Source organism: Canis aureus, chromosome 3, assembly GCF_053574225.1.
Source record: "Canis aureus isolate CA01 chromosome 3, VMU_Caureus_v.1.0, whole genome shotgun sequence".
Taxonomy (NCBI): Eukaryota; Metazoa; Chordata; class Mammalia; order Carnivora; family Canidae; genus Canis; species Canis aureus.
Genome location: NC_135613.1, coordinates 49,491,367 through 49,519,268, shown reverse-complemented (window position 1 = coordinate 49,519,268; position 27,902 = coordinate 49,491,367). Strand labels below are relative to the sequence as shown.

General features: G+C 45.2%; 1 protein-coding gene across 4 annotated transcripts in view; it reads right to left on the bottom strand.

Annotated features, from left to right (window-relative positions):
- Positions 1-27,902, bottom strand: part of PIGL (phosphatidylinositol glycan anchor biosynthesis class L) — an 85,637-nt gene that overhangs the window by 6,159 nt on the left and 51,576 nt on the right. For 3 of the 4 annotated variants that reach the window (XM_077892522.1, XM_077892524.1, XM_077892523.1), the window contains 4 exons: positions 13,422-13,512; positions 6,087-6,154; positions 3,737-3,768; positions 2,087-2,220 (listed from right to left, as the gene is read on the bottom strand). In XM_077892522.1, the coding sequence (XP_077748648.1) occupies positions 2,087-2,220; positions 3,737-3,768; positions 6,087-6,154; positions 13,422-13,512 (325 nt within the window). The remainder of the gene's footprint in view (positions 1-2,086; positions 2,221-3,736; positions 3,769-6,086; positions 6,155-13,421; positions 13,513-27,902) is intronic. The other variant, XM_077892525.1, reaches the window with a different exon arrangement.

Sequence of the window (27,902 nt, the reverse complement as noted above, 5' to 3'; positions counted from 1 at the left end):
ACCAAATACACAACCAACAGGGCTATAACTCATGCATGAATGAAGCTTATTTAACACACATACTTTCTCTGTAAGTGCCCTAGACAGCACTTGAATGGCATCCTTAGAGGACATTTTATTTAATTTTTTTAAGACTTTATTTATTTGTTCCTGAGAGACTCAGAGAGAGAGAGGCAGAGACACAGGTAGAGGGAGAAGCAGGCTCCTCTCAGGGAGCCCAATGTAGTACTCAAACCCTGGACTTGGGATCATGCCAAGTGATGCTCAACCACTGAACCACCTAGGCATCCCCTTAGAGAATATTTTAAACAGTAAAATCACCAACAAAAAGCCCCAAAATGAGAACAATGGGGCACCAAATATACTGAGGAAAGGATACTTGTTTATAGTATGAGAGCCGAAACAAGGCAGAGATTTCAACCTCAGTTGGAAACCTGGGTGAGTGCATCATTGGCAACTTAAAACTTTTCACTGCCCTGAAAATACACATGTCCACAGATGACCGCAAAAGTACCATATTAATTTTGGGGTTACAAGTAAATTTTAGCATGTTGGTGCATTTGAAAATATGGAACCTGTGGATAATGAGGATTGACTGTATTATATACACACATAGGCATGTACAAACTTTAAAATACACCCTTAAAAACCTCATGTATTAAAGAGGAACTCACAACAGAAACTATACATTATTTAAAACTGAGTGACAGTGGGAGAAGTACATATCAAAATTTGTTGGGTGCAGCTAACAGTATACTTCAAGGGAAATTAATAGTATTAAAGTATATATATATATTTTTAGTATTAAAGTATATTTTTAAAAAATGATTGAAAGTGGAAAAAAAAAGCTAACCTTTTCAGTCCAAGAAATTAAAAAAAAAGAAACCAATGTAAAACATGAGTAAAGTAGGACAAAAAATAAAGAACAGAAATTAATGAACTATCAAATAAAACAAAGGAGAATTCAAAAAAAAAAAACAAAGGAGAATTCATGTTTTTGGTCAGTGTTGCATTCTCAGTATCTAGCAAAGTGCCTCTTGGTAGGTATAAATGTTTATTGCAGACAGTTCAAAAAATAAAGCTAAGCAAATATTATTATTATTTAAAAAAATTATTATCCTGATTTCTCTTAGCTTTACTCATTGCTATACTTCTCTCTCTGGTAGACTTAAGTTGTGGGGCGGGGGGTCACACCTGAAGACAGATTAAAGCAATTTTCCTTAATTGCCTGCTCCCTACTCCATGGTTTTCAGAATCACCCGCCCCACCGACAGCTTAGAGATTTCACTATGACAGCTTCACTGGGCCTGACATTTCCTCAATAGGCAAATAGGCCTCTAGTGTTCTATTGTATTGGCTCTTTACAGAGGTTCCTGGCAGGTCTGAGTTCCTCTTAGACTCAAGCTGTGTGGCACATTCATACAGTAGAATGCAGGCACCCATTACAATCCTAATGCATAATGACATAGAAGAAAATGGTCATAATGTTGTTAGAACAGGTTTTAAATAGTAGGCACTGTGTGAGCCCATTAAAATACATAATATTCTTTATAGAGAAGGTATGTGTTCACATGGATTATCTCTGAGTGATGGCATTCTGGGTAATTTTTATTAATTATCTTTATTTTCTTCTTGATGCTTTTATATAAAATCCTTTGAGATGTTCTACAATGAGCATATTTTTTTACTTAAAAAAAAAAAGCATGTATATGGGACACCTGAGTGACTCAGCGGTTGAGTGTCTGCCTTAGGCTCAGGGCGTGATCCCAGGTTCTGGGATGGAGTCCCACACTGGGCTCCCTGCAAGGAGCCTACTTCTCCCTCTGCCTATGTCTCTGTCTCTCTCTCTGTGTGTCTCTCATGAATAAATAAATAAAACCTTTAAAAAAAGCATGTGTTATTTTTATGATCAGAAAAAAAACGGTGAAAGTCCTTGATAATCTATGACCGCCAAGGTCTAGCTGGATAGTCCTAACACTCAAATGCTGAACTGCTATGGAAGGTCTTCCATTAGGGGTTGTGAGGGGCCACCAGGGTCTGGGACACAGATCTAGAGGAAAGGTGTCCAGGAATTCACAATCCTTACCTTGGCCTGTGCCACTTCTTTGCTGGTGAGCACAAAGAGGACATCCTGCCTACGAAGCAGAGTAAAGGGCAGGTCCAGAAGGGAGATATACTTGCGTAACACATTCACTGACTGAAGCGTGAGCACGGAGCACCCTGGTTGGGGGGGAGGGGGGAGGTGAGAGGAGAGAAGTGAAGGGTCTTATTGCTTCCAGGCATATTTTCCTGGAGCACCCTACTGCTGCCTTGGGGCTCAGGGCAGGACTGTGGCCAGATGACTCTGTAGCACCAACACTACTCTTTGCCCATCATTCTCACAGATAGGAAGAGTGAAGGGCCACAGAACACCTGGCAGGCTGCCCTCTACTCACAACATGCCCCCGTAAGATAAGGTTGTTTCTAGAGGTTGGAAATGGGCTAACTCAAAGCCAAGGGAAAGGTGATGAAGACCAGAATTTCTGGATTGGGAGGTAAGAGATCTAGACCTCACGGACTTGGGAAAGTCCCAGTCAGCTCTTTGACACTCAGTTTTCTCATCTGTAAAATGGTGTTGACAGTGTAGCAGCCTGTCTCAGAGGGTTGAAATAAAAATCAAATGAACTACAGTCATGTTTCAAAGACTTCACAACCTGGTAAGCTCAGCCTACTGAGAAAGAGCACACTCCACTGTGTTTTCATTTGCTTCATCTTCATATCACTCCTGAGGGATGTATATTAATCCCATTGACAGACCAGAAACTGGCTCAGAGAGGTTAAGCATCAGTGTCACATAGTAAATGGCCACGTAGGGTCAAACACCTTCTAACTCAAGCAGATTAACTCATTAAGCACCCATCAGCCATTTACAGCCTAGCTAAGTAACTGGGGGCTGGGATGTGAGTTTAGATGGACAGGCTAAAGGAACACTGGAGGTGAAAAAGACCTACCTGGGGAGAGAGCTAGACAGATGAGTGGGTAGGGCCTGGTGTCATGGTTAATTTCATGTGTCAACTTGACTGGGTCACAGGGTACCCAGATATTTGGCTGAACATTATTTCTGGGTATGCTTACAAGGGTGTTTTTGGTGAGACTAGCATTTAAATCAGTGGACTCAAGAAAACAGATTGCCTTCCCCAGTGTAGGTGGGCATGATCCAATTCACTGAGGGCCTGAATAGGAGAATAGGTGGAAGAAAAGAGAATTTGTTCTTTTGTGCCTGTTGAGCTGAGATACTGGTCATCTCCTGCCCTTGGACTTACACCACTGGCTCTCCTGCTTCTCAGGCCTTTGGACCCAGGCTGACTTATGCCACCAGCTTTCCTGGGTTCGCAGCTTACAGACCGCAGACTGTGGGACTTCTCAGTCTCTGTACTTGCATGAGCCAAGTCCTTGTAATAAGTATCTTTTATATATGTATCTCCTATTGGTTCTGTTTTTCTAACACATCTGGCCTCCCCTCACACCAGTGCCCTGCCTGGCTGGCAGGGCACTTCCCAATGGATACAACCTGGATTTAAGGCCTGAGGACCCACACTGACAGACACAGTGTGCTGGGTAAGGAAGAGTATGGCCCAGCCTCCCGAGCACCACCTTTGCTCATCCTAGGGCAGTTCTCTATATATTTACAAATTTCACCCAATATGTTTCTTAGAGGGATAGTAACTAGCAGACTTTTACAAAAGGGACAACTTACCTTTAGGTAACCTCCCTTCTGAGTGCAGGGTCCTGGAAGAGGAAAGGACAGAATTGAGAGGGAGCAAGAATTCTTTTGCAGTTAACAGAAAGAGCCTTTGGAGTATAGGGGTCAAGGGCAGGCCTCCCCAGCATGGGTCACAATGGCAGATAGATTACCTTGAGTTAACAGCCATCAAAACCCAGCAAATTAAAACAAAACAAAACAAAACAAAACAAAAAAGAACTCCCAGCAAATTCAGAATTGCTTAACATCCCCCACCCCCCCAACCACCACCTAAATTTACATTAGAAAGAGGGTCTGTACCAGGAAGAGAACTAGTCACAGATATCTTTTTACCTAAAAAACTTATCTGCAAAACAGGGCCACCTCTGTTTTCCAAGCATCTCAACTTCCTGCGAATGGTCTTCCTCTCCTTTGTACCCTCAGACTCCTACCCTGCTCCGGAGCTCAGGATGACCTACAGGCCTCCTGTTGCCTGAGAGTCTTTGGAGTTTCCTGTTTGTGTGGATTCCCCATAGGACAAAATTAAATTTGATTTTCTCCTGTTAATCATGGAAATGTAATTCTTAGTCTAGCTAGAGGAATCTTGGACAGAGGAAAATTTCTTCCTCCCCAACAATAGTAAGGCCTGCCACATTCTATGATCCCTCTATAGGTTTCTGGGATTCCATACCTCTGGCTATAGCTGAAGAGACCAGGGTGAGCATCTTCCCCAAGGTCAGCCAATCTGGAGGCTGACCAATGGTTATGAAGTACCCTGGCCCAAGCTTTACCTATTAGAGATGAAGGTAACTGTGATGAACTCTTCAAAGGTTTTCTTTTTTGAAATTGTAATATTAGTGTGACAGGAGACTAATTAAAAATATTAACTGATATTTCTCCCCTAATAGTTCTTTCTCCTTTTCAACCTCCCCTGCTCCCACCTTCTGATAGTGAAGGCCATTCTGCACTCCCTGCCTTAAAGGAAGGTGAGGCCAGTCCAACAACAATGAACTCAAAATTGCTTGCCTGTTTCTGTTTAAAAGCGAAGGGATGGAGAAAGATGAGATAAGTGGCCCCACCCCACCACCAACACACAGACAATATACACATATGAAATGGATTCCAGTTCTACTTCTGCCATTATTCAGCCTGGCAGTACTTGGAAAACCACTTCACTTCCTCAGTTAAATCAGGTGGCTGGACTTAATGATAGGTGAGATCATTTCCAACTTTACATATTTCACTGCTCTGGTCTGAGAATGTTGGGCATGTTTAGAAGGTTATAAAGTAAGTACTTCACTTCAAATTCTCCTTTCCCTTCCCCAGTGGCTAGGCCAGGCCCACTGCTCCGCCACTCATAATACCCAGGAGAAGTACTTCTCTAGAGGGCAGGAAACACGGTATATATTTGTATATAGTAAGCCCCTCAATATCTTTGAAATGCATTCCTTTTACTAGTAAAATACAGATGTCTATCGGTAAAATAGGGTGGCTATGAAGAACAAAACTTTTCCTATTACATATGTGTATCTTCCTTCTCTAAAGAAAGACTTGATACAGTGTACAAAATGGACAATGGGGGATCCCTGGGTGGCGCAGCGGTTTGGCACCTGCCTTTGGCCCAGGGTGTGATCCTGGAGACCCAGGATCGAATCCCACGTTGGGCTCCTGGTGCATGGAGCCTGCTCCCCCTCTGCCTGTGTCTCTGCCTCTCTCTCTCTCTCTGTGTGACTATCATAAATAAATAAATTTAAAAAAATGGACAATGGAAAATAACAAAATAAATTAGAATAATAGGAGGAAAAAGAAGATGAAGCCAAGAGGCACACTGATTTACAAAAGTCAGTCATTCAGATTTCCCACATGTGCTACAAGGGGTTGTGAATTTGGCCCTAAAGCTCTCTGGCCAAACCAAAAAGAAATAAAATGTTACTCCATGGGGAAAAAACCCTCAGGTGTTGAGGAGACAAGACAATAATAATAAGACAACTTACAAAGAATTTCTCACACAGAGGGTGGTGAGATGTAGTGAGCAATGTGGCCAACACTGGCTCTCTGTAACTCAGTGGTCAGGTCCAGGGGAGCTCAGATGGTGGGTGGGGAAGTGCTTTTCAACCATCCGCCCTGGGGCACCTGGGTGGTTCAGTGGTTGAGCATCTGCCCCCAGGTCTGATCCTGGGGTCCCACATCAGGTGTCTGGCATCAGGCTCACCCCAGGGAGCCTGTTTATTCCTCTGCCTGTTCTCTGCCTGTCTCTGTGTTTCTCATGAATAAATAAACATAATCTTAAAAAGAAAAAAGAAAAAAGAAACCATCCACCCTGAACAAACGAACAGACCCTCTTCCGCCTCACACAGAGTCATACCTCATGGCTGCATACAGAGCAATGTGATTGCTGTGACCACTTACTCCCCCTTCATCGAAAGTCACCACCTGTAGAGAAACACAGGGTGGTCACTCATGCTTTCTCTGCCTCAGTTGCAAGGTAGCCATCCCCACCCCCTTGGCAAGAAAAGGAGCGCGCAGAACCCTGAAAGGTTTCCAATTCTGCATACATCTGAACTCACTTTGGAGCAGATCAGTGGTGTGTAACCATTGCGCTGGCCAATGTGGAGACTGTTTGCATGGATTTTACTGTTTACTCTTGTTCCAGGCCAGCGGAGCAGAGTGGAATTCACCCATGATAGGGACCTGGGTTCAGAATATTTTTGTTTCTTATCTGTTTGGCTATTTATTAGCACATTTAGTTTTTCTGGCTGGCTGCTGTGTGAATTTTGTTCTTGTAGATGCTGCTTGATTTATTTGGCTTCTTTTCCTTGTGCCATGGACAAGGAAAGACCGGAGGCTTTGAGGGACATTATCCACCACACCCTGGGGTTAAAATCACAGAAGTCTATTTACTCCCGGACTGCCTCTGTATCATCTACTTACTAATGATAAGCTTAGTCTAGGTTCCAACATTTCATTTCTGCACAGATGGAATAAAAAAAAACCCCAAATAAGTTTGGATAATAATTGTGCTATCTCAAATAATAAAAGAAATATAGAAAAGAAAACAGGGACTCAGAAAAAGGAACAGGAGTGGTTGGTTAGGGGTAGTAGAAAGAGGCAAACTGTCCCCAAGGAAAGAGGGTGGCCATGCAGGATGGACCAAAGGGACCAGACCAGGATTGGTATAGGATGAGAAGGGCTTCCCTATTGGTCTATTTTAAATCATAAAACGTTGACTTCACATAGAGAGAACTCTCTGTTACAGTAAGAGGAACTAGCCTTTATTGAGCACAGGTAGGGGGTAGGAGGCTGTAGTTTATTTTTTATTTTTATTTATTTTTTATTTATTTATGAGAGTCACAGAGAGAGAGAGAGAGAGAGGCAGAGACATAGGCAGAGGGAGAAGCAGGCTCCATGCACCGGGAGCCCGATGTGGGATTCGATCCCAGGTCTCCAGGATCGTGCCCTGGGCCAAAAGCAGGCGCCAAACCGCTGCGCCACCCAGGGATCCCAGGAGGCTGTAGTTTAAAAGAAAATTTAAAGCCCTGTCAACAATCCTGATTCAAACAAGCCGTAAACTCAGGTCATGATCCCAGAGTCCTGGGATCAAGCCCCACATCAGGCTCCCTGCTCAGCAGGGAGTCTGCTTCTCCCTCTCCCTCTGCCTCTCCCCCTGCTTGTGCGCTCACTCTGACTCTCAAATAAATAAATAAAATCTTAAAAAAAAAACAAGCCGTAAAAATAAGCACAAAATAAAAACATTTATGAGATGAGACTATTGGAAATATAAAACACCGATATTAAGGAATTGTGAATTTCTAGGCATGAAAATAGCATTATAGTTATGTTAATAAGAACTCAATGCCAAGGATTTACTTCAAAATAATACAGGAGGTGGGGAGATGAACAGGTGTTTAAATGAAACTAATATTGACTATGAGTTAATAATTGTAGGAGCCGAGTGATAGGAACATGGAAGTTCATTAAACTGTCTCTCTACAGTTGCAGGCTAGAAGTTCTCCCTAATGGAATATTAATTTAAAGAAAAAAGAGTTAAAGACTTATAAAAAGTAAACCATGAACACATGTCATTATACATTTGTCAAAGCCCATAGAATGTACAGCACCAAAAGTGGACCCTCATGTATGGACTTGGGGTGACAATGTGTCAGTGTTGCTTCATTAACTGTAAAAAATTGTGGGGGGCGAGGGGTTTGTGTGTACTTTCTGCTTAACTTTGCTGTGAATCTAAAACTCTAAAAACTACAGCCTCTTAAAAAATATAAACCATGGGCACCTGGTTGGTTCAGTCCATAGAGCATGAACTCTTAATCTCAGGGTCATGAATTCAAGTCCCATGTTGGGCATGGAGCCTACTTTAAAAACAAAACAAAACAAAACATAAAACTGTGTAACTCAAGGACCTTGTTCTGATCCCACTGTTCCATTCAACACAGGGTTGACAGGAGTTTACCCTTATCTTGGACCTTACTTAACCCCAGCCATTGGGCAATCACAGAACTTGACTACTGAAGTTATTTCGAGGTTTAATGTGTCGGTCATTTCGCTTGTGAGATCAGAAAACTAACACCTGCTCTACTTTCCTCACGGGGTTGAGGTGAAGACAAAAGAGCACCATGTGGAAGTGCTTACGAATGTGTAGATACGACAGGAAAGGCTGGAGCATCTCAACTCCAAGTGCACTGCCATCAGTAGAGCATGACAATGTGGCCAGTGATCACCCTGGGGGTGCTGGAGAGCATTCCCTAGCTTAGGAGTGGTTTGGGGCCAGTGGAGACTGGCTCCATTGCTTCCTGCTCAGTAGGGACTCTGCTTCTCCCTCTTCCTCGGCCCCTCCCCACTCCTTGTTCTGTTTCTCTCTCTCTCTCAAATAAATAAATAAAATCTTTAGAAAAAAAATTTAATTTTACCCAGACCCCAATGAACAGGATTAATGGTGGGGCTACTCTGGTTGCTCTGGTTTCTCTAAGATGGTGGTTCTCAATGGGGAGCAATTTTGCCCCACGGCCATCTGGCAATGTCTGTAGATATAAATATATATATATATTGTGTCTGTAGATATATTTGCTGTGATGACTGAGGGGTGGTGTTGCCACTGGGTAGAGAGGTGGGCTGTCAGTGGGGAGAGGCCAGGGATGCTGCTTGCTATGTATTGTACAATGTACAGGACAGTCCTCCACAGCACACAGTGACGGGAGCCCAAATGTCACAGCGCCCTAATGGAGCAGGGACTACCTGTGTTTGGTTCACGGCTATATGGCTAGTTCACAGTAAGCAGTAACTTATCACATAGCAGGTGCTCAATAAATATTTGTTGAATGAAAGGTCGGGGTAGGGGTTGGCTGCTTTCTGCAGGGGGCAGCATTATACTTTTCAAAGCCCTGTCCTGGCAGCTGTTCCACATCGTTCTCCCAGTGCTCCTGCAGTGAGCAGGACAGAGAGCTCAGCAAGTAAATGGCAGGCTGGGACCAGCTAGCACCGTTTCCTTCCATCACAGTGCGCTAACGACTGCAGAACCAGCTTTTGGCTTGGATAAAGGAGAGGTTTTGGTATTATCCCAGCATGGCCCAGGTGAGAATCTATCTTCCCATGCCTTAGCTCTGTGGTCCTCACTTCTGCTTCCCTGTTGGTGCTTTGTCTTCTCTAATTGTGGAGGCAAGGGGCACTTGGGTGGCTCAGTTAAGTGTCTGCCTTTGACTCAGGTCATGATGCTGGGGTCCTGGGACTGAGTCCCTCTTTTGGCTCCCTGCTCAGTCGGGAGTCTGCTTGTCATTCTGCCCCTCCCCACCGCTCTTGCTCATTCTTTCTCTTTCTCTCACAAAAATAAATAAGTAAAATCTTTAATTGTGCAGCCAATACTTCCAGTTTGGAGGGGGCACTTGGGCCCTCTGATTCTGCCATCAAGTGACTTCTCATCTGTCCACTATTAAACCCTCGTCCCTGGCCTGGCAGGGCCTGTGGGACTGTGAGAAAGTACATTTCACTGTATTGTGGAGGCTGGGGGGAACCCATACTTAGCGTAATTATGGCCATTTATGTCCACACTGGCAATGATGTTAGCATGGCTTTATATTCCTACCATTGCACTAAGTGCAGGCCAGGAAAATTATTCCTTACTGTATTGTGATAGCTTGAGAGTTTCCTTATTAACAGCAAGGTGTGTTAAAGAGCTGCTTTACAATGATTTCCTTGGGGCACCTGGGTGGCTCAGTCAGTTGAGTGTCTGCTTTTGGCTGGGGTCATGATCCCATGGTCGTGGGATCAAGTCCCATGTCCAGCTCCTGGCTCAGTAGGAGATCAGCTTCTCCCTCTCCTTCTCCCCCTCTCCTGATTCATGCTCTCTCTCAAATAAATAAAATCTTCTAAAAATAAATAAAATGATTTCCTTATTTACAGAAATTAAATCAATTGGATTGTCCTGACAATAAAGGCCTCTCACTCGCTGGAATGAATATGAGCACCTCAGACAACAGGAAAGAGCTCTAGGCAGCCAGGTGGCAGTTAACAGTTTGGGCAGTTTGGGAATGAAACTGGTCTGGGGCCTGTTCTCGTTCTTGGGGATATAAAAGATGTCATGGCAGTCCTTGCCTTCATGGACCTTCTAGTCTAGTTTGTAAGACATGGTCTGTACTTCAAAGAATAAACAGCAACTTGCAGGATATACACCAAATACTGTTGCTCAGAGCTGTGGCTAGCTGCAACATGGTCTAGGATAGAAACCTGGCCCCTTGGGGTGCCTGGGTGGCTCAGTTGGTTAAGCATCTGTCTTCTGCTTAGGTTATGATCTCAAGATCCTGAGATCAAGCCCCGTGTGGGGTTCCCTGCTCAACGGGGAGTCTGCTTCTCCCTCTCCCTCTGCCCTTCCCCCCAGCTCAGGCTCACTTGTGTACTCTCAAATAAATAAATAAAATCTTAAAAAAAAAAAAAAAAAGAAAAGAAAAGAAAAGAAAGAAGCCTTGCCCCTTAACAAGGACCAATTCTGTTCACCAGTGTGCAGTATGTAAGGGCCAGATCAAAGAGGGCCGAGTTCATAAAGACAGGAGTTTATCTCACAAGTTCCTGGGAAAACCAGCTGCTGTATGCACTGAAATAGGGGAAGAGAGAGAGTATTTGAGGACCAGTCCTGGGGAAGCCACTCCTTTAGTAAAACAGGGTATCAAGGGGCTTGACAGCACACTTCAAGGACCTCATTGTGGTATTTCAGCTGGCCTCCAACACCAGCTTTATCTCCCCATCTGGGCTGTGGAGTCCTGATGAGTTTGGCCTGCATGGGCTGGGCTGGGCTGGGCAAGAGAATGAGGTCAGACCAGTCAGCAGGGCTGGGCCTTTGACTCCTAAGCCCATGGACCCTTCCCTCTGGCTTTCAGACTCAGATCCTCTTGGAAAGTAAAGCTGGGAGGCGTGAGGCTGCAAGCTGTTGGTGGCCATTTTTCCAGCCAGGAGAAAGAATGAAGCCAGAGCACAGAGCAAGATGGAGAATAGTCCCACCATGACCGGGGGGCCATCTTCATCTGTGCCTTTATGTGAATCCCAGTGAGCCACTTAGGTGCCCCTTTTGGCCTGTGGGGACTAAGTTTCAGTTGTGTTTCTGTCATGAGAAAACAAGATGGTGTTCAAGGAACATAAATAAATAAAAATATGTTAATACCAAAGAATAAAAAAAGAAAGAAGAAAAGAAACAAAAGCTACATGAAATAAGCCAAAAAGGAAAAAAAAAAGCAAAACCAAGAACAGTTTGACCACTATGAAAGGAAAATCTGCTCTTAAGAAAGGTCTAATAGGGGTGGCTGGCTGGCTCAGTGGGTACAGCATGGGAATCTTGATCTCCGGATTGTAAGATGAAGCCTCACATTGGGTGTAGAGACTACTTTAAAAAAAAGGTGGGGGGGGATCCCTGGGTGGCTCAGCGGTTTAGTGCCTGCCTTCCGCCCAGGATGTAATCCTGGAGACCTAGGATCGAGTCCCACATCGGGCTCCTTGCATGGAGCCTGCCTCTCCCTCTGCCTGTGTCTCTGTCTCTTTCTCTCTCATGAATAAATAAATAAAATCTTAAAAAAAAAAAAAAAAAAAAAAGAAAAAGGAAGATTTGGGCAGCCCGGGTGGCTCAGCAGTTTAGCGCCACCTTCAGCCCAGGGCGTGATACTGGAGACCCCGGATGGAGTCCCACGTCGGGCTCCCTGTGTGGAGCCTGCTTCTCCCTCTGCCTGTTTCTCTGCCTCTCTCTCTCTCTCCTCTGTGTATTCTCATGAATTAAAAAAAAAAAAAAAAATCTTAAAAAAAAAAAGGAAGATTTAATAAATCAGTTCACTCAGTGAATTTGGCACCGGTAAAAGCCTAACACGTAGGGATCCCTGGGTGGCGCAGCGGTTTAGCGCCTGCCTTTGGCCCAGGGCGTGATCCTGGAGACCCGGATTCGAATCCCACGTCGGGCTCCCGGTGCATGGAGCCTGCTTCTCCCTCTGCTTATGTCTCTGCCTCTCTCTCTCTGTGACTATCATAAATAAATAAAAATTAAAAAAAAAAAAAAAAAAAAAGCCTAACATGTTTTTGTGTTACCAGGACTCATCAAAACTTACACCAAAAGATTAGGGCTTTAAGTGGTAGAACTTTAGGCATTAACCCATAAAGGATTATTATTGTCATTTTAGAGGTGGACAGTAAGCCTCTCAGCGGCCTTCACATCGACCACTGGCAAGGCTCAGTCCAGAGGTGAGATGTGGGCTCCTACCTTTGTACAGCTCTGCAAGTAAATATGATTCTCCACTATTGCTCTGTGACCAAAATGTTCTCACATGCAAAAGTGCATGTGAATTTTATAAAAAGATTTATCCATTTATTTGAGAAAGAGAAAGAGCATGGGGTGCACGAGTTGGGGGGAAGGACAGAGGGAGAAAGAGAGAGAATCTCAAGCAGACTCCATGCTCAGTGCAGAGCCTGACCTGAGGCTCAATCCCTGACCCCTGAGTGGAAACCAAGAGCTGGATGCTCAACCGACTGAGCCACCCAGGCGCCCTGTAGGACATGTGAATTTACCCTTGTGTTTTCTGGAGTGAGAAATTGAGGCTTAAAATCCCAGCTTCACTACTTGCTGACCTTGGGCAAGCTTCTCAGCCTCTGGAACCCCAAGTTTCCTCAATGTCAAATGAGAATTATAGTTAACATTTGCCTCTTCAAGTTAAAATGGTCCCCTAAACGTGAAAATGCTTGGGAAAAGGTGAAGTTTTGTACAAAGAGGAGTCATACCATGGGCTCCTGGGGCCCTAAGTTTTTAGGTGGGAGGACAGAGGTTGGGGGTAGAGATGGTTAAGGAGGATGACAAAATTTGTAAAAAACCTCTGCCTCCACCTGAGCCTGACAGTTTGGTTACACAGTCTCACAAAAGGTGTGTTTGTTCCTCTGGAGATTTGTTTGTTTATTTATTTATTTAAAGATTTTATTTATTTGAGAGTGAGCAAGAGAGAGAACAGAGGGAGAGAGAGAAGCAGACTCTCCACTGAGCAGAGAGCCCAAGGCATGGCTCAATCCTATGACCCTGGGATCATGACCTGAGCTGAAGGTAGACACTTAACCAACTGAGCTGGCCAAGCACCCCCCTTTATAGGTTTAAAAGAGAGCTCTAGGGGAGGGCAGCCATGTAAAGGTGTGACCAGGATCCCCAGCTTTGCATTTAGAGAGGGTGTCGCCTTACCAGGTTGATGCTGTTCATTTCAATGTGCTGGAGGAGGATACTAGCCACACGCTCAGTGTCCCACTGCACACTTGGGTCATCTGGGAAGTCCCTGGAAGGAAGAAGCACAACTGGAACACTTTTCTAATCAGGTGTGGACTTCTCCCTAAGGTCTGGTATGTGTGTGCCAATCCTGTGATAGGATCCACCCTTAAGGATTCAGATTTCAGGGAAAGTGGTAAGACTTAGAAATGTGACACAACTAGAAATCAGCGCACAACTCCACGCAACACACTCTTGGTGCTTTGTGCTGGCTGCTGAGGGGAGGAAACAGACACCGAAGAGATAAGGCTTTGATCTGAAGCTGGGGAGACGTGAGGGTAGGAACAAATGTGGACATACTGCAGAATGAAATGTATCTTTACAAGAATAATAAATTCTTGTAAGATTGAATAAATTTTTGTGTTCTTGAATAAAAAGGACAAAGCTATGTTACTTCATTTAACCTCATGAACATCTGGTGAAGGAGTCTTTGCAGATGAAGTTAGGTAGACTGCTTGCAAGGTTGTTGGCACTGGATTCAAATCCAGACTTTCTGACTACAGAACCAAGATGTTCTAACCCTAGGGAGCCGGCGACATCCTCCAATGGGGCTGCACCACAGTGGGGCTGGTCTCAGGAGCAGAGGTCTCCAACTTATCTGTTTCCACTCGGCCACACCATAAACCTATCTTCTCCTATGTCTCTTTTTTTTTTTTTGTGCATCACTATGGCATCACCTAATATAAAGCCAGGCCTCAGTTTGACCTCAGTTTGAGGATATCATTGGTAGTCTTTTTATTTGTATATTTATTTATTAAAATTTTTAAATGTAATCTCTACCCCCAGAGTGGAGCTCAAACCCTTGACCCTGAGATCAAGAGTTGCATGCTCTACCAACTGAGCCAGCCAGGCACCCCTATTCATAGTATTATAAATAGATTTCCATATCTTTCTCTCTTTGGCTCAGGTCCGGTGGCAACACGCACAAGGCTACTGAGAGGACACAGGCTCTCTTTGCTCCCCATCAGACAAGCTGCTCTAAACCTCCTTCTGGACAAAGACCATTGACTGACCCTCTTCAGATTCTGCTCAAAGGAGCATCACTGAAAGATTTTCAGCAGGAAAATGACATGAGCCTCAGCACTAAATAGTGCATTTATTCCCATTGCTTCATGGGCCACTTCTACCCACCCTCTAGGGTGCCTTCCAGAAAGGGCAGCTTTATGCTTTTCTAAGCATTGTCCTGCCAGCCATTCTATGCAGGTCTCATAATGCTCTTGCAGTGAGCAGGACAGACAGTTCAGCTGGTGGGGGAATGGATGGGGAGAAGCAAGAAGCATTCCCAGCCTTGTTCTCTGGGAATGGAGCCGAATATGGGGCATAGAACATGACTAGCAGAGCGGAAGAGACCACTGGAGAAATATAAGAATCAGGGAAAATACTTTGGGGTGAAAACAGCTACATACAAGCTCCTGGCTGGGAGGGCCACATAAATGTATCAAGGCATCACTTGGGAAAATGAGTACACAGATAATATTCACATGGATGGAGAAGCAGTCTAAGGGAAAGGGTAGGAGGATCATTGCTAAGTCTACTACTTCTCCCTTCTGGGAGCTGAAAGATGAATCCCTGAGTGGGAAAGCTCTTTGCCACCTTTCATTTATCTTCAGAGAAGTGGGATCTGCTATTCTAGGGCTCTTCACTTACAGTGGGCTCAGGGGCAACTCCAAGCCATTCTGTCCCTGACTCCACCCTCTGACCATGGATAGGGAAGCAGATTATTTGGGGGCCTTTGGTATATAGATATTCCTTCTGGGCGCCTGGATGGCTCAGTCAGTTAAGTGTCTGCCTTCAGCTCAGGTCACGATCCCAGGGTCCTGGGATGGAGCCCCATGTCAGGCTCCCCGCTAAGCAGGGAGTCTGCTTCTTTCTCTTCCTCTCCCCCCGCCCCCCAAGTTGTGCTCTCTCTGAAATAAATGGGTAAAGTCTTAAAAAAAAAAAAAAAAACATAATCTGGTACATCTGATATGGGAGCACTGCTTTTGTGATCAGGTCCAAACTCCTCTTCAGCAGGCATTCAAGATTTTCCCCAATCTACCTCCCATTTTGATCCACTTCATTTCTTTTTATATGAGAGAGTAAATAGGGTAACACTTGAAAACTCTAAAGGGATATGTAAGCATCAAAGTAGTGGCTGCTATTGGAGCATTAGCCTAGACCCTTTCAAATAACAACAAAAAAACCCGACAAACAGAAATCCCCCAACTCTCTTGCTCAGGAAATCTCTTACAGAGCTCTTTGCTGATTGCCTACATTATTGGTTAATGGTTTCAAAGTGGGTTGTAGGCACTACTACTACCAGGAGATATATGAGATAATTCACTCAGGTAAAGCAAGTATTCACGATTGTCTACATTTTTCTATTTGTTTAAATTACTACTTTGCAGCTATTTTTATAAGGTTTCATATTCTTTAGTAAATGTATGGAATCTCTACAGTTTATTTTACTAGTGTTTTCCATCTTATTTAATTTTCTTAAAAAAAAGATTGTATTCATTTGAGAGAAAGAGGAGAGCATGAGTAGGGTTGGGGAGGGGCAGAGGGAGAAGGAGAACCAGACTCCCCACAGAGCAGGGAACTTGATCTCAGGACCTGGGGATCATGACCTGAGCCAAAAGCAGATGCTTAACCATGTGAACCACTCAGGTGCCCCCATATATTTAATTCTTGATTCTCCCACCTATTATAAATTCCCTGATGACTAGATGTTACGTTAACCATTTAATGGTCAGGGTTCAGCTAGGAAAATGGAAACTGTCAGTTGTGTCAGAAGGAATTTCATACAGGGAACTGTTTACCCAATTGAAGGGAAGAGCTGAGAGGCCAAACATGGAACAATGAATCAATGCAGAGATTGGCAACAACAAGGAGACATTAGCTTGTGCAGGATGGGACAGCAGAGCTAGGGGATGGTGATGATGGTGTTATGTATACAGAATGGCAGGAACTGGGGTCACAGAAAACAAGGTGGAGGGCGGGGGGAGGGGAATACTCTGGTTTTCCCTCCTTCTGCCTACCAGTCTCCTATCTCTGCTGCCTATTGATCAAACCTATTGAGACATCAATTGGCAAGAGAGCCTGAAAATGTACTTTGCATGGCACAGAGCAAAGCCATAAAGTGTCTGCAATGTCTTGCTTGCAGCAGATGCCCAATGGATATTTACTTTCAATAGCTGGTCAATCCTGACCCCAAACCTTCAAAAGATAGCAGCAGTCCGGCCCCTTGCCCCTCAGTGTGAGGGGTCTAGTTTTCCAGTCTTATGGGAATGCAGTAGCTACTAGTTGCTTTGATATAGAAGGGAGTGGGGAACACCATAGGGAGGACATGGAGCCCACAGCTGGGCAAGCAGGATTCAAGGCTCAGGGAGGGGATATGTGGGGTTGGCAGTCAGCTCTACCCCAGAAGCCCAAGGACAGAGACTGCACATGATTACAGCGGTCCAGTGTCATCGGGAGGCAATGTGATGTGGGAGAGGGATAATTAGGTGGGAGGACAGAACACCTAAGTTCTAGTTCCCTGCTCATTGTGTGATGGCGGCGGTGGATGGTTAGGGAGGTGAAGGGGCAAGCTGCGTCACCAACCCCTCTGAGGGCCTTTCCAGCTCTGAAATCTCGGATTGCATGCTGTAAGCAATTTCTGAGCAATTTCTAATTTTATTTTTTTATTTTTTATTTTTTTCAATTTCTAATTTTAAAACACTGATCATGGATGGTAGTTTTTAGGACAAAGGAGAGGTCTTGGAGGGGAAATAGCACCAGGGTGGTCAAAACCAGGCTCCTGGGATTCTGCTCCTACTATTCTCTCAGCACTGAGTCAAGCTCCCAGTATTTATTGCCGACCTGTTTATATTTCAGTATTTGTCCACTGCTGTGTACCTTGTACTTAGAATGCACTTATCTGGTAAAGTGTAGGCACTCATTAAATGTTGCTTTTCCCTTTTATTTCCTAATGTTTTCCTTACCATTTCTTAAGAGAGGGAGGAATTATTCATCATTATCAGGGATGATTGAGATTGATTTTAGCCTAGTGTCATTCAGTAGCTGCTGATCTGGGACCCCGTAGAAGGGCTGAGCATACACAGATGTTGTCTCCAACATGTCATGTGTTACCTTGCTCAGAGTCTGTCATGGAATTCTGACATGACCAGCATTCTCAGAGAGATGAGAACATCAAAATTAGGAAAACAGAGCCTTCTGCTCTGATGTCCCTGGAATCCTCCCTTCATGTGGAATGCCTACCTCTGACCTCTGCCCTCTCATAACTTGAGATTCCTCTCTCCCCTTCTTTCCACCCTGCCTAATCTAACATATCTTTAGAGCCTTGCTTTAGTGTTGCCTCTTCCATGAAATCTTCTAGAAGGGGTTTGTGGCCAACTGCAGAGTTTAGAGGGCATAGCCCCTAAGACTGCCCTCATTTGTTTGTTTCTTTTTTTAAAAAGAAGATTTTAGGGGGATGCCTGGGTGGTTCAGTGGCTTAGTGCCACCTTCAGCCCAGGGCGTGATCCTGGAGTCCCGGGATGGAGTCCCACATCGGGCTCCCTGTGAGGAGCCTGCTTCTCCTTGTGTCTCTGCCTCTCTCATGAATAAATAAATAAAATCTTAAAAAAAAAATAAGATTTTATTTTGGGGGCACCTGGGTGACTCAGTAGTTGAGCATATGCCTTTGGCTCAGGGCGTGATCCCAGGGTCCTGGGATCGAGTCCTACATTGGGCTCCCTGCAGGGAGCCTGCTTCTCCTTCTGCCTATGTCTCCGCCTCTCTCTGTGTGTCTCTCACGAATAAATAAATAAAATATTTTAAAAATATATTTTATTTTTAAGTAATCTCTATACTCAATGTGGGGCTCAACTCAAAACACTGAGATAAGAGTCACATACTCTACAAATTAAGTCAGCCAGCCACTCCAATTGCCCTCATTTCTGACACTGATGGCAAATTCAGGGGTTCCCAAAGCCACCCTCGAGTTTGATAAATTGCTAGAAGGACTCACAGAACTCACTGAAAGCTATATATGTACAGTTATAGTTTTTAAAAAAGATTTCATTTATTTATTTGAGATAGAGTGAGCAAGAGAGAGGAGCAGGCAGAGGCAGAGGGAGAAGCAGACTCCCCACTGAGCAGGGAGCCTGATGTGGGGTTCGATTCCAGGGCCCTGGGATCATGACTTGAGCCTTAGGCAGATGCCTAACCCACTGAACCACCCAGGCGCCCCCTACAATTACAGTTTTTTACAGGGAAAGGATACAGATTAAATCAGCCAAAGGAAGAGATGCATAGGGCAGTGTGAGAAGGTTCTAAATGTGAACAATCTACTGTTTTCTCCCTGTGGGGTGAGGACACATTATTCTGGCAGCATTGAAGGGTGACAATACACATGGAATATTACCAACCAGGGAAGCTGGTTGGAGCTTTGGTGTTCACAGGTTTTATTGGTGTTCAATTACTTAGGCATAATTGATTGATTGGTTGTCCATGTGGTTGATCTCAGCCTCCAAGTAGACTGACACTACATGGCCCAAAGCCCTGACCCTAAAACCTCAAAGATAACTGCTATTGGGTTTGACACAGATTACTTCACAGAAGCCAAGGGCAAAGGCCAGATCTCTCTGAGCAAAGCCAATTTTTTTTTTTAATGGTGAAAAAATTTATATTTAGATTTATAGCTGGCTGGACTCAGTTTAGATGATCCCAATTTTGTTGGCAACATCCAAAGCATCATAGTCAGGAGCCAGTCGAACATATGCTTTCTTCTCTCCATCAGGCCTGATTAAGGTGTTGACCTTGGCCACATCAATGTCATAGAGCTTCTTCACAGCCTAGTGCTTATTGGCCTTGACATCCACAATGAACACAAGTGTGTTGTCTTCTGTTTTCTTCATGGCTGACTCAGTAGTCAAGGGGAACTTGATGATGGCATAGTGATCAAGCTTGTTTCTCCTGGGGGCGCTCTTTTGAGGATATTTGGGCTGCCTTCGGAGACTCAGGGTCTTGGGTCGTTGGAGTGTAGGTGACCTGCGGATCTTCTTTTTTTTGTGACTGTGCATGCCTTTCAGCTCCGCTTTCTTAGCTTTCAAAGCTTTTGCTTTGGCTTTGGGAGGGGCAAGGGCTTCCTTCTTCACCTTTGGCACCATCTTCGTGAAAGGGAGCAAAGCCAAATTCTTTCTTTTTTTTTAGAAGATTTTATTTATTTATTCATGAGAAACACAGAGAGGAGAGAGAGAGAGGCAGAGACACAGGCAGAGGGAGAAGCAGGCTCCATGCAGGGAGCCCGACATGGGACTCGATCCCAGGTCTCCAGGATCACGCCCTGGGCTGAAGGCGGTGCTAAACCTCTGAGCCACCCAGGCTGCCCGCAAAGCCAAATTCTTTACCATAAACTTTCTTTAGGGATCCCTGGGTGGCGCAGCGGTTTGGCGCCTGCCTTTGGCCCAGGGCGCGATCCTGGAGACCCGGGATTGAATCCCACATCGGGCTCCCGGTGCATGGAGCCTGCTTCTCCCTCTGCCTGTGTCTCTGCCTCTCTCTCTCTCACTGTGTGCCTATCATAAATAAATAAACTTTCTTTACATTTAGGAGCTTATTGAACTTTCCTAACAACTATGGCCTGGATCACCCCTCTTAGCACCTAATTAGATATAGCATTCTAGTATTCTCTATTGCTTTGTGTGTCTCCCTACCTACAGTCAAAATATGAGGATAGACCTGTATCTTGCTCTTCTATTTCTCATGTGGAACTTAGTACAACCCAAGTCAAAGAACAATTCACTTAACAAAAACAATACGTAAATGAGCTTTGGCTAAGGGCAAGGAACTGTGTAAGGGGCTTAATAAGCACCAGCTGGTTGACATAAGTGGCCTCTATTTGGCCGAGCCAAAGAGGCTATACCAGCCTTTGTGGTTAGAACACACAAATAAGAAATTTGGAAGACAGCAACTTTGTAAAACAGAGTAGGCACCCCCCAAAAATATATGAATTGTGTACAGGAGTAAGGCATCCCAGTAGGACTGCCTCTTCTCAAGACAAGGAAATATAAAAGTTGACCTTGGGAACCTTCAAACAGATACACAAGTGACTCTTTTAGACCAACTACCCGAGTTGTTCTTTGCCTACAGTTCAACCCTAATCAACTCAAGGCTTGAGTCCAAGTCATAACATTTGCAGTTCCTTTCTCCTCTAATGGACTAACAATTCTGCCTTAGATAAACATGTTGGCAGGATGTAAACAGAAGTAAGTTAGCCCTTGGGCCCTTCCTTGAAGAGATAATAGGTGAATGACCTTTGCCCCAATTTTTCTCTGTCCTGTTCCTCTTCCTGCTTGTAGCCATGTTGGCCCATGAAGCAATCATGAAAGCCAGACAGAACAGAGTAACAGAAAAGGAGAAGCGAGGTCCCAAGGACTTTGGAATGAAGGCAGTCCCAGTCCCAGATGGCATACCTCCTTGGATCAGTTATTGTGGGATTTCTTTTCTTTTTTTTTTTGTAAGATTTCATTTATTTATTTGAGAGAGATAGAGAGCACAGCAGAGGGAGCAGCAGAGGACCAGGGAGAAGCAGGCTCTCCACAGAGCAGGGAGCCTGATGCAGGGCTTGATCCCAGAACCCTAGGACCATGACCCAAGGTGAAGGCAGGCACTCAACAGACTGAGCTACCCAGGTGCCCCTATTGTGGGTCTTCTGTATTTACCACATAATCAAATCCTGATTTAGATATGCCAAAATATATAAAGCCTCCACTTTACTGATTATTTAGGTTGTTTCCAGTTTTTATTTTTATAATAAATCTCTACGAAGCATCCCTATACATAACTTTTTTTTTTTAAGTAGGTTCCACACTCAGCATGGGGCTTGAACTCATGCCCTGAGATCGAGTTGCGCACTCTACCAACTGAGCCATCCAGGTGTCCCATACATAACTTTTTGTATGCATCTCTCAATATTTCCTTGGGATAAAACTATAGAAATGTAATTTCTGAGTTAAAGGTGAAGTGAACATTTACAATCTCTCTCTTAAGAACTCTGTTATGAAGAGTATGTGGAAAGTGTGTTAACTCACAAGAAGTGCAGCATTAAGGGAATGTTTTGTGTGTGTGTGTTTTATTAAATAATCTCTACCTATACCCACCTTTGGGGTTGAACCCATGACCCTGAAATCAAAAGGAGCACTCTCTACCAACTGAGCCAGCCAGGCATCCCCAAGGGAGTGTTTTTAAAAAGGGCCGAGAGAGGACAGCCTGGGTGGCTGGGCGGTTTAGCCCCACCTTCGGCCCAGGGCCTGATCCTGGAGACCAGGGGTCCAGTCCAGCATCGGGCTGCTTCTCCCTCTGCCTGTGTCTCTACCTCTCTGTTTCTCATGAATAAATGAATAAAATCTTAAAAAAAAAAAAAAAGGCAGAGAGATATTTGTGCATTTTATAGGCAGAAAGGAAAGACATACAACTATAACTCATAGCAAGAGTTCCCTTCTTCCTAAAAATCTCAGGTGTTTTTATACCTACATTCTTATCCCTGAAAAGTTGGGTTTATTGGCAGCCCGGGTGGCTCAGCGGATTAGCACCGCCTTCGGCCCAGGGCGTGATCCTGGAGACCCGGGATCGAGTCCCACGTCGGGCTCCCTGCATGGAGCCTGCTACTCCCTCTGCCTGTGTCTCTGCCTCTCTCTCTCTCTCTCTCTGTGTCTCTCATGAATAAATAAATAAAATCTTTAAAAAAAAAGAAAAGTTGGGTTTATTTACTTCTTTTTATAGTTGGAAAGATGGGGCACCTGCGTAGCTCAGCGGTTGAGCTTCTGCCTTTGGCTCAGGGCGTGATCCCAGGGTCCTGGTATTGAGTCCTGCATCAGGCTCCCTATGGGGCGCCTGCTTCTCCCTCTGCCTGTGTCTCTGCCTCTCTCTGTGTCTCTCATGAATAAATCAATAAATAAAGTCTTAAAAAAAACAAATCCAGGCATCCTTTGTTTGTTTGTTTGTTTTTTAAACACCGGCATCCTAATAGCAGTTCCTTTGCTGCTTCTTCCTTCCCCCCAACCTAGATCTGTCCAGGCCCACCAGGAATGGCAATAAAGTTATGGAGCTTAGAATTCCTAGGAACTTCCTTTAATCATTAAGCAAGGTCCTTTAGGGTTTTTCCTGCGATCTTAAGGAGTCTGGAAATTTCTCAGATGCTGGCACCTTTGGGTGAGTTTGCTAAGATGTGAAGTGGAGTCACTCTTTCTGGTGGAGACAGAGGGATACAGTGAACTGAAACCAAGTTTCTGGCTAGGGTTTGCCCAAGTAGAGTCCAGATGACAACTCTGAAGAATGGAGGATGAGGAAAAGCAGGGATTGCGGTGATTGGTGGGCCTCTCTCCCTTCCGCAGAACTGCAGTCTATAGAGACTTCTCAGCTCAGAAGTGATAAAGCAGAGGCACTGAAGTGGCTGGCAAGTCACTCCTTGTCCCTAGGCTTTCTAATTTAGAGACCACTCCTCCCATCTGCGGCTCACATGGGTCAGTGAGTCAGGTGGTGTTTCCCAATAAGAAGTCAGCAGTCGGGATTTGGGAATTAGGATGGAACTTCCAAGGTCATTCATAGAGAAGTCTGAGAACTGCATAGAACATGAAAAAGGTCTGATTGTTGAAAGAAAACAGGCATTTTGGGTACCTGCGTGGCTCAGTGGTTGAGCATCTGCCTTTGGCTCAGGTCATGATCCTGGGGTTCTGGGATGGAGTCCCTCGTGGGGCTCCCCACAGGGAGCCTGCTTCTCCCTCTGCCTATGTCTCTGTCTCTTTCTGTCTCTCATGAATAAATAAATAAAATCTTAAAAAAAATAGGCATTTTTACAAAGCAAGAAATGTAAGCTGATATAAAACATAGTCTTCTGATTTTTTCAGAAAGAATCCAAGAGATGTAAAATGAAAGCAGGGCGTCCATGTGCAGAGGGTCTGTTAGAGTACCAGGGTGCCGTTCTATCCTGTTCTATCCTTGTTGTAAAGAGCTTCAATTGCTGCATCTTAACAAGAAGGCAATTTGGCCATATGTGATTATCCATGCCTTCAGACCTTATCTTTCTAGAGGTTATAATTACTAAGGAAATAATTAAAGAAATCTAAAAGTTAAAAATCAGCTCAGAGAGATCACGGTCACTGCAATTATAGGGGAAAGAGTCTGCAGTTCTGCCATTCTGCCACCAGGGAGCGATTTCTCCAACTTCCTGAATTGTGGCTCATGAAAAATGCTAAAGATAACACAGAGTTTTGGGGCATATTCAAAGTAAAAGCGGACAAAGTGTCGATACACCCAAGGTAAGGAATGTTAATGCAAACCAGGAGAAAAAACCCTCAAGTTATTAAACTTTAATTATGCTTTTGACTCCCTCAGCCTGAAAGAATGAGACTCCCATGAAAGAGGAATAGAAATGTATTTAGAGGAACTGAATTTTGAAAATACAACATTTCTGTGAGGAACTCTATATAAGGGCTCTGAATGTGTTCAGGTCTCCAGATATCCAGCCCAGGTCCTCAGGAAACAGAGCCTACCTAGGATGAAGGCCTAAGCAGGGACTTTACTGGGAACTGTGATCCATGGGAGAAGGACTGAGTGACCCAGAGAGGGAAGCAGGGAGAGAGGGACAGCAAACACGAGGATGGCCGTATGGCCGTATATCTGGACGCTGGCTGTGTGACCCCACAGGACTGTCTGAAAAGTTGTACAAAAAGCATCTTGGTACTGTCCATCCAGAAAGAAAAAGGCAGAAGTATTTATCTCCATAGGTGTTATCTCTCCAGTACTTTGGGGCTGAGCCTAGTGGGGGTGAGCTTGGAGCTGCAGCCCAGCTGGAGGAGAGGAGATTTGCAGGGGGAAGGCCAGGGAAGGGGTGAGGCAGGAGGGAAGGAACCCCCGCTGGGTAGCTTGCTCAGGGCATTGCCATCAAGCAGTTCAGCTCCTGGAACACATGAAGTGCCTCATGGAGGTGAGGACCCTGTTTGGCCCAGGAGGCCCCTGGGGAGAAGGAGTTCAGTGTTTTGGAAGCTATCAAATGCAACAGGAAAGCCAGCTCTTGCCAATCTTTCAGTAGGAGAACTACAAGCCTGGTGACCCCTTCCCTGGGTGTGTTTAGCAAACAGAGCGTTAATACTGCTGGAAAATGCCCCTAGACCTCGGTGTTCAGTAAACAAGCCGGGCCTCCCAGCCTGTGCGGGTTCATAAAAATAATGTTTGTTTTCCTCCTGGCTGAATATCCTCAAACTCTGACCTTTCCTACACATTCTAATGACTCACCCTGGCTGGCACTCTCTACCGGCCCTGTCAAGAGTCATAGAAAGGCTCTGAAAATCTGTGGGCTGTCAGTCCCTGCAGTCAGAAGGTTCTGGCAAGGAAAGCTTCCCCCCCTTCCCTCCTCTCTCCAGGCTGGGAAAATGCGAGGGCCCAGGTCATTCCTCCCCCAGACCCAGCCTTGCTACAGAGTCCCTGCGGCTGGAACTCCACCGGGGTTGGGTAATCGCTTATCTCTCTCTCTGAAAACCGAGCCCCACTTTTGCACACTGCACTCTGAACTTGAATACGGACGGAGGCGCCTCACACACCCTTATTTGGTCTTGCGGCTGGTACCGGCCGGAGCTGGAAGGTTCAAGCCGCCCCTCCCCCCACCTCCGGCACATTTCTAAACTCGATTACTTCCTTTGTCATGCAAAGCGAGCAAAGGTCATTCAAGTTCAGTGCCCGCGCGGAGGCCCGCACAGAGCCTGGAAGATTACCTGGAGCCATGCAGTCCCAGGGGGCCTAGAGCTGCAAATACCGCCCCCAATGGGCCACTCTGGGAGGTCTCCGCTCAGGAGGCCGAGCTGGAGGCCCAGCTGGAGGCCGAGCTGGAGGCGGGGCTACCCAAGGCTGAGGAGGCCGGAGGTGTGCAAAGGAATTGCATCTATGCTGAAGGGAGTTGGAGAGGGGACATTCTAAAAGCTGGGCCCGGCAACTTCTGGGGGTGATTCGGGATCATCAATGACTAGCCTAGGATAAACAGAGAGGAAAAGAAACACAGGAGGAGGGATTCCTGGGTGGCTCAGCCCGTTGAGCGTCTGCCTTAGGCTGAGGTCATGATCTCAGGGTCCTGGGTTCGAGTTCTGTGTTGGGCTCCCTGCTGGGGGTGGGCAGGGCGGCTGCTTCTCCCTCTCCCCTGATCCTGCTCCCTCTCTCTCAAATAAATAAAATACATTAAAAAAAAAAAAAAAGCAACACGGGGGAAATGAGTACAGGGAGAAAGTAAAGTCTAAGAAAAAAAATGCTGAGAGATGCCTGGCTGGCTCAGAGGTTAAGCCTCTGCCTTTAGCTCAGAGCGTGATCCTGGGTCCAGGGATTGAGTCTCTCATCTGGCTCCCTGCGTGGATCCTGCTTCTCTCTCTGTCTATGTCTCTGCCTCTCTCTGTGTCTCTCATGAATAAATAAATAAAATCTTTAAAAAGAAAAAAATGCTGAAAAAAAAGGGTAAAAGAAAAATCAGTCCATTTTTATTAAGTGTGTGCTGACAAGGACCCCCATCCTCAAGCAGTTGAGGCCCAGACAAAGACCACATGTCTCCAAAGATCTTTGTCCACAAAAGGCTTAAAGCCTCAAGCCAAACCAGAAGATGGGGTTTTCCTTTCTCAGAAGGCACAGAAGGGATTCCCAGATCATGAGTGGTAGGTCTTGTACTGAGGCTGCTAAACTACCCCTGGGCTCACATGCCCTTTATATTAATGCAACGAATCAAGTACGCAATCTTGTAAAGCTCCTGTGAGAAATCTCTGTCCAGAAATTGCCAATTTGTTGTGTAATTTGGTTACTAAAAACCAGAGAAGAACCTGCTTACTGAACTCACTTAAAAGAGGCCACAGAGTTCTGCTTGTCCTTTCTAGCCCCATAAGAAGTGGTTTAGGAAGCAGATGCCAGTATCCAGACCCCTCCTTCCCTCTTCCCCAACCCCTGATGAAGAGAGTGGTGGTGGGAATGGGTTTGTAAGTATTCTTGGATATAGGAAGGCAGAGGACTCTCCTAAGCAGAAGGCTGCATGGTATTATTTTGAATAGAGAAGAAAGAGGAAGTAGCATAACCTTTTACTGGTCTCTAAAACTGGTGCCTGAAATTTCTGCCTCATTGCTGTTTTTAAAAGAAATAAAATTAGAGTCACCTCAGAGAAAGGGTTCATCCATGATTTTGGCAAGCTCCTCAAACACTGTCCTATGCCAGGAAACAAGACCAGACAGAAAGCCAGAGGGCTGGGCTTTGAGTCCCTCTGGGCCACCCAGGGCCTTGCTCCCAAGAAGCACCCAATGGAATCCCAAAGAGGGCAACTAGGGGGCTCTGGGAAAGTTTTTAAGGTGGAAATGGTACATTATCATTTAGGTTACACTGAGCTCTCAGGCCTGGTACATACAGCATGATATACAGGATGATACAGGGATGCAAGCGGGCAGGAGGATCAGATAAGCAATCAAATAAGGAAATCCAAGACAAAGAAGCACTGTAAGAAAAGTCAAACAAATTGCTGCGGGGGCTGAGGGAAGGAAAATAAAAGCTTCTATGGTAAGGATCAAAAACAGTTTTATGAAGAGCGCCTGGGTGGCTCAGTTGTTTGAGTAGCTGTCTGACTCTTGGTTTCAGCTCAGGTCATGATCTCAGGGTTCTGGGATGGAACCCCATGTTGGGGCTCTGTCCTCAGTGAGAAGTCGGCCTATGGATCATCTTCCTCCTTCTGCCCCCCCCCCCCACTCATGCTTACAAGTGCACTCTCTCTCTCTCTCTCTCTCAAATAAATAAATCTTAAAAAAAAAAAGTTTCATAAAGGCAGAGGAATCTGTGCTAGATTAGGATGATAACAACGGGCCAAATCCCAGATAGAGGAAAACAGTGTGAACTGAGGTGTGTAGAGTAAATGCAGGGCTAGGATTTGAGAATTGGAAGTTCAGTTTAGCAGAAGGAATCCTAGGGTCCCTGCCACCATACTGAAGACTGGCATTATAGCAAGGAGTTATGGAGAAGTTTCAGTAGCGAGTGGCCAGATCAGGAATGCTTTAGGAAACTCACCTGGAAACAGTCTGAGGAATAAGTTGGAGGAGTAGAGGATGGCTAGGTGACTACAATCTCAGTCCAGTCCAAAGGAACAGGTCATGGGAAGAACCAAGGGCTTTTACTAAAGGAGACTCCAGCAGATTTAGCAGCTAATTATTTTTTTTTTTTTTTTATTTGATTTATTTATTTATTCATGATAGACATAGAGAGAGAGAAAGAGGCAGAGACACAGGAGGAGGGAGAAGCAGGCTCCATGCACCGGGAGCCCGACGTGGGATTCGATCCCGGGTCTCCAGGATCGCGCTCTGGGCCAAAGGCAGGCGCCAAACCGCTGCGCCACCCAGGGATCCCCTAGCAGCTAATTAGATGGTACGAACA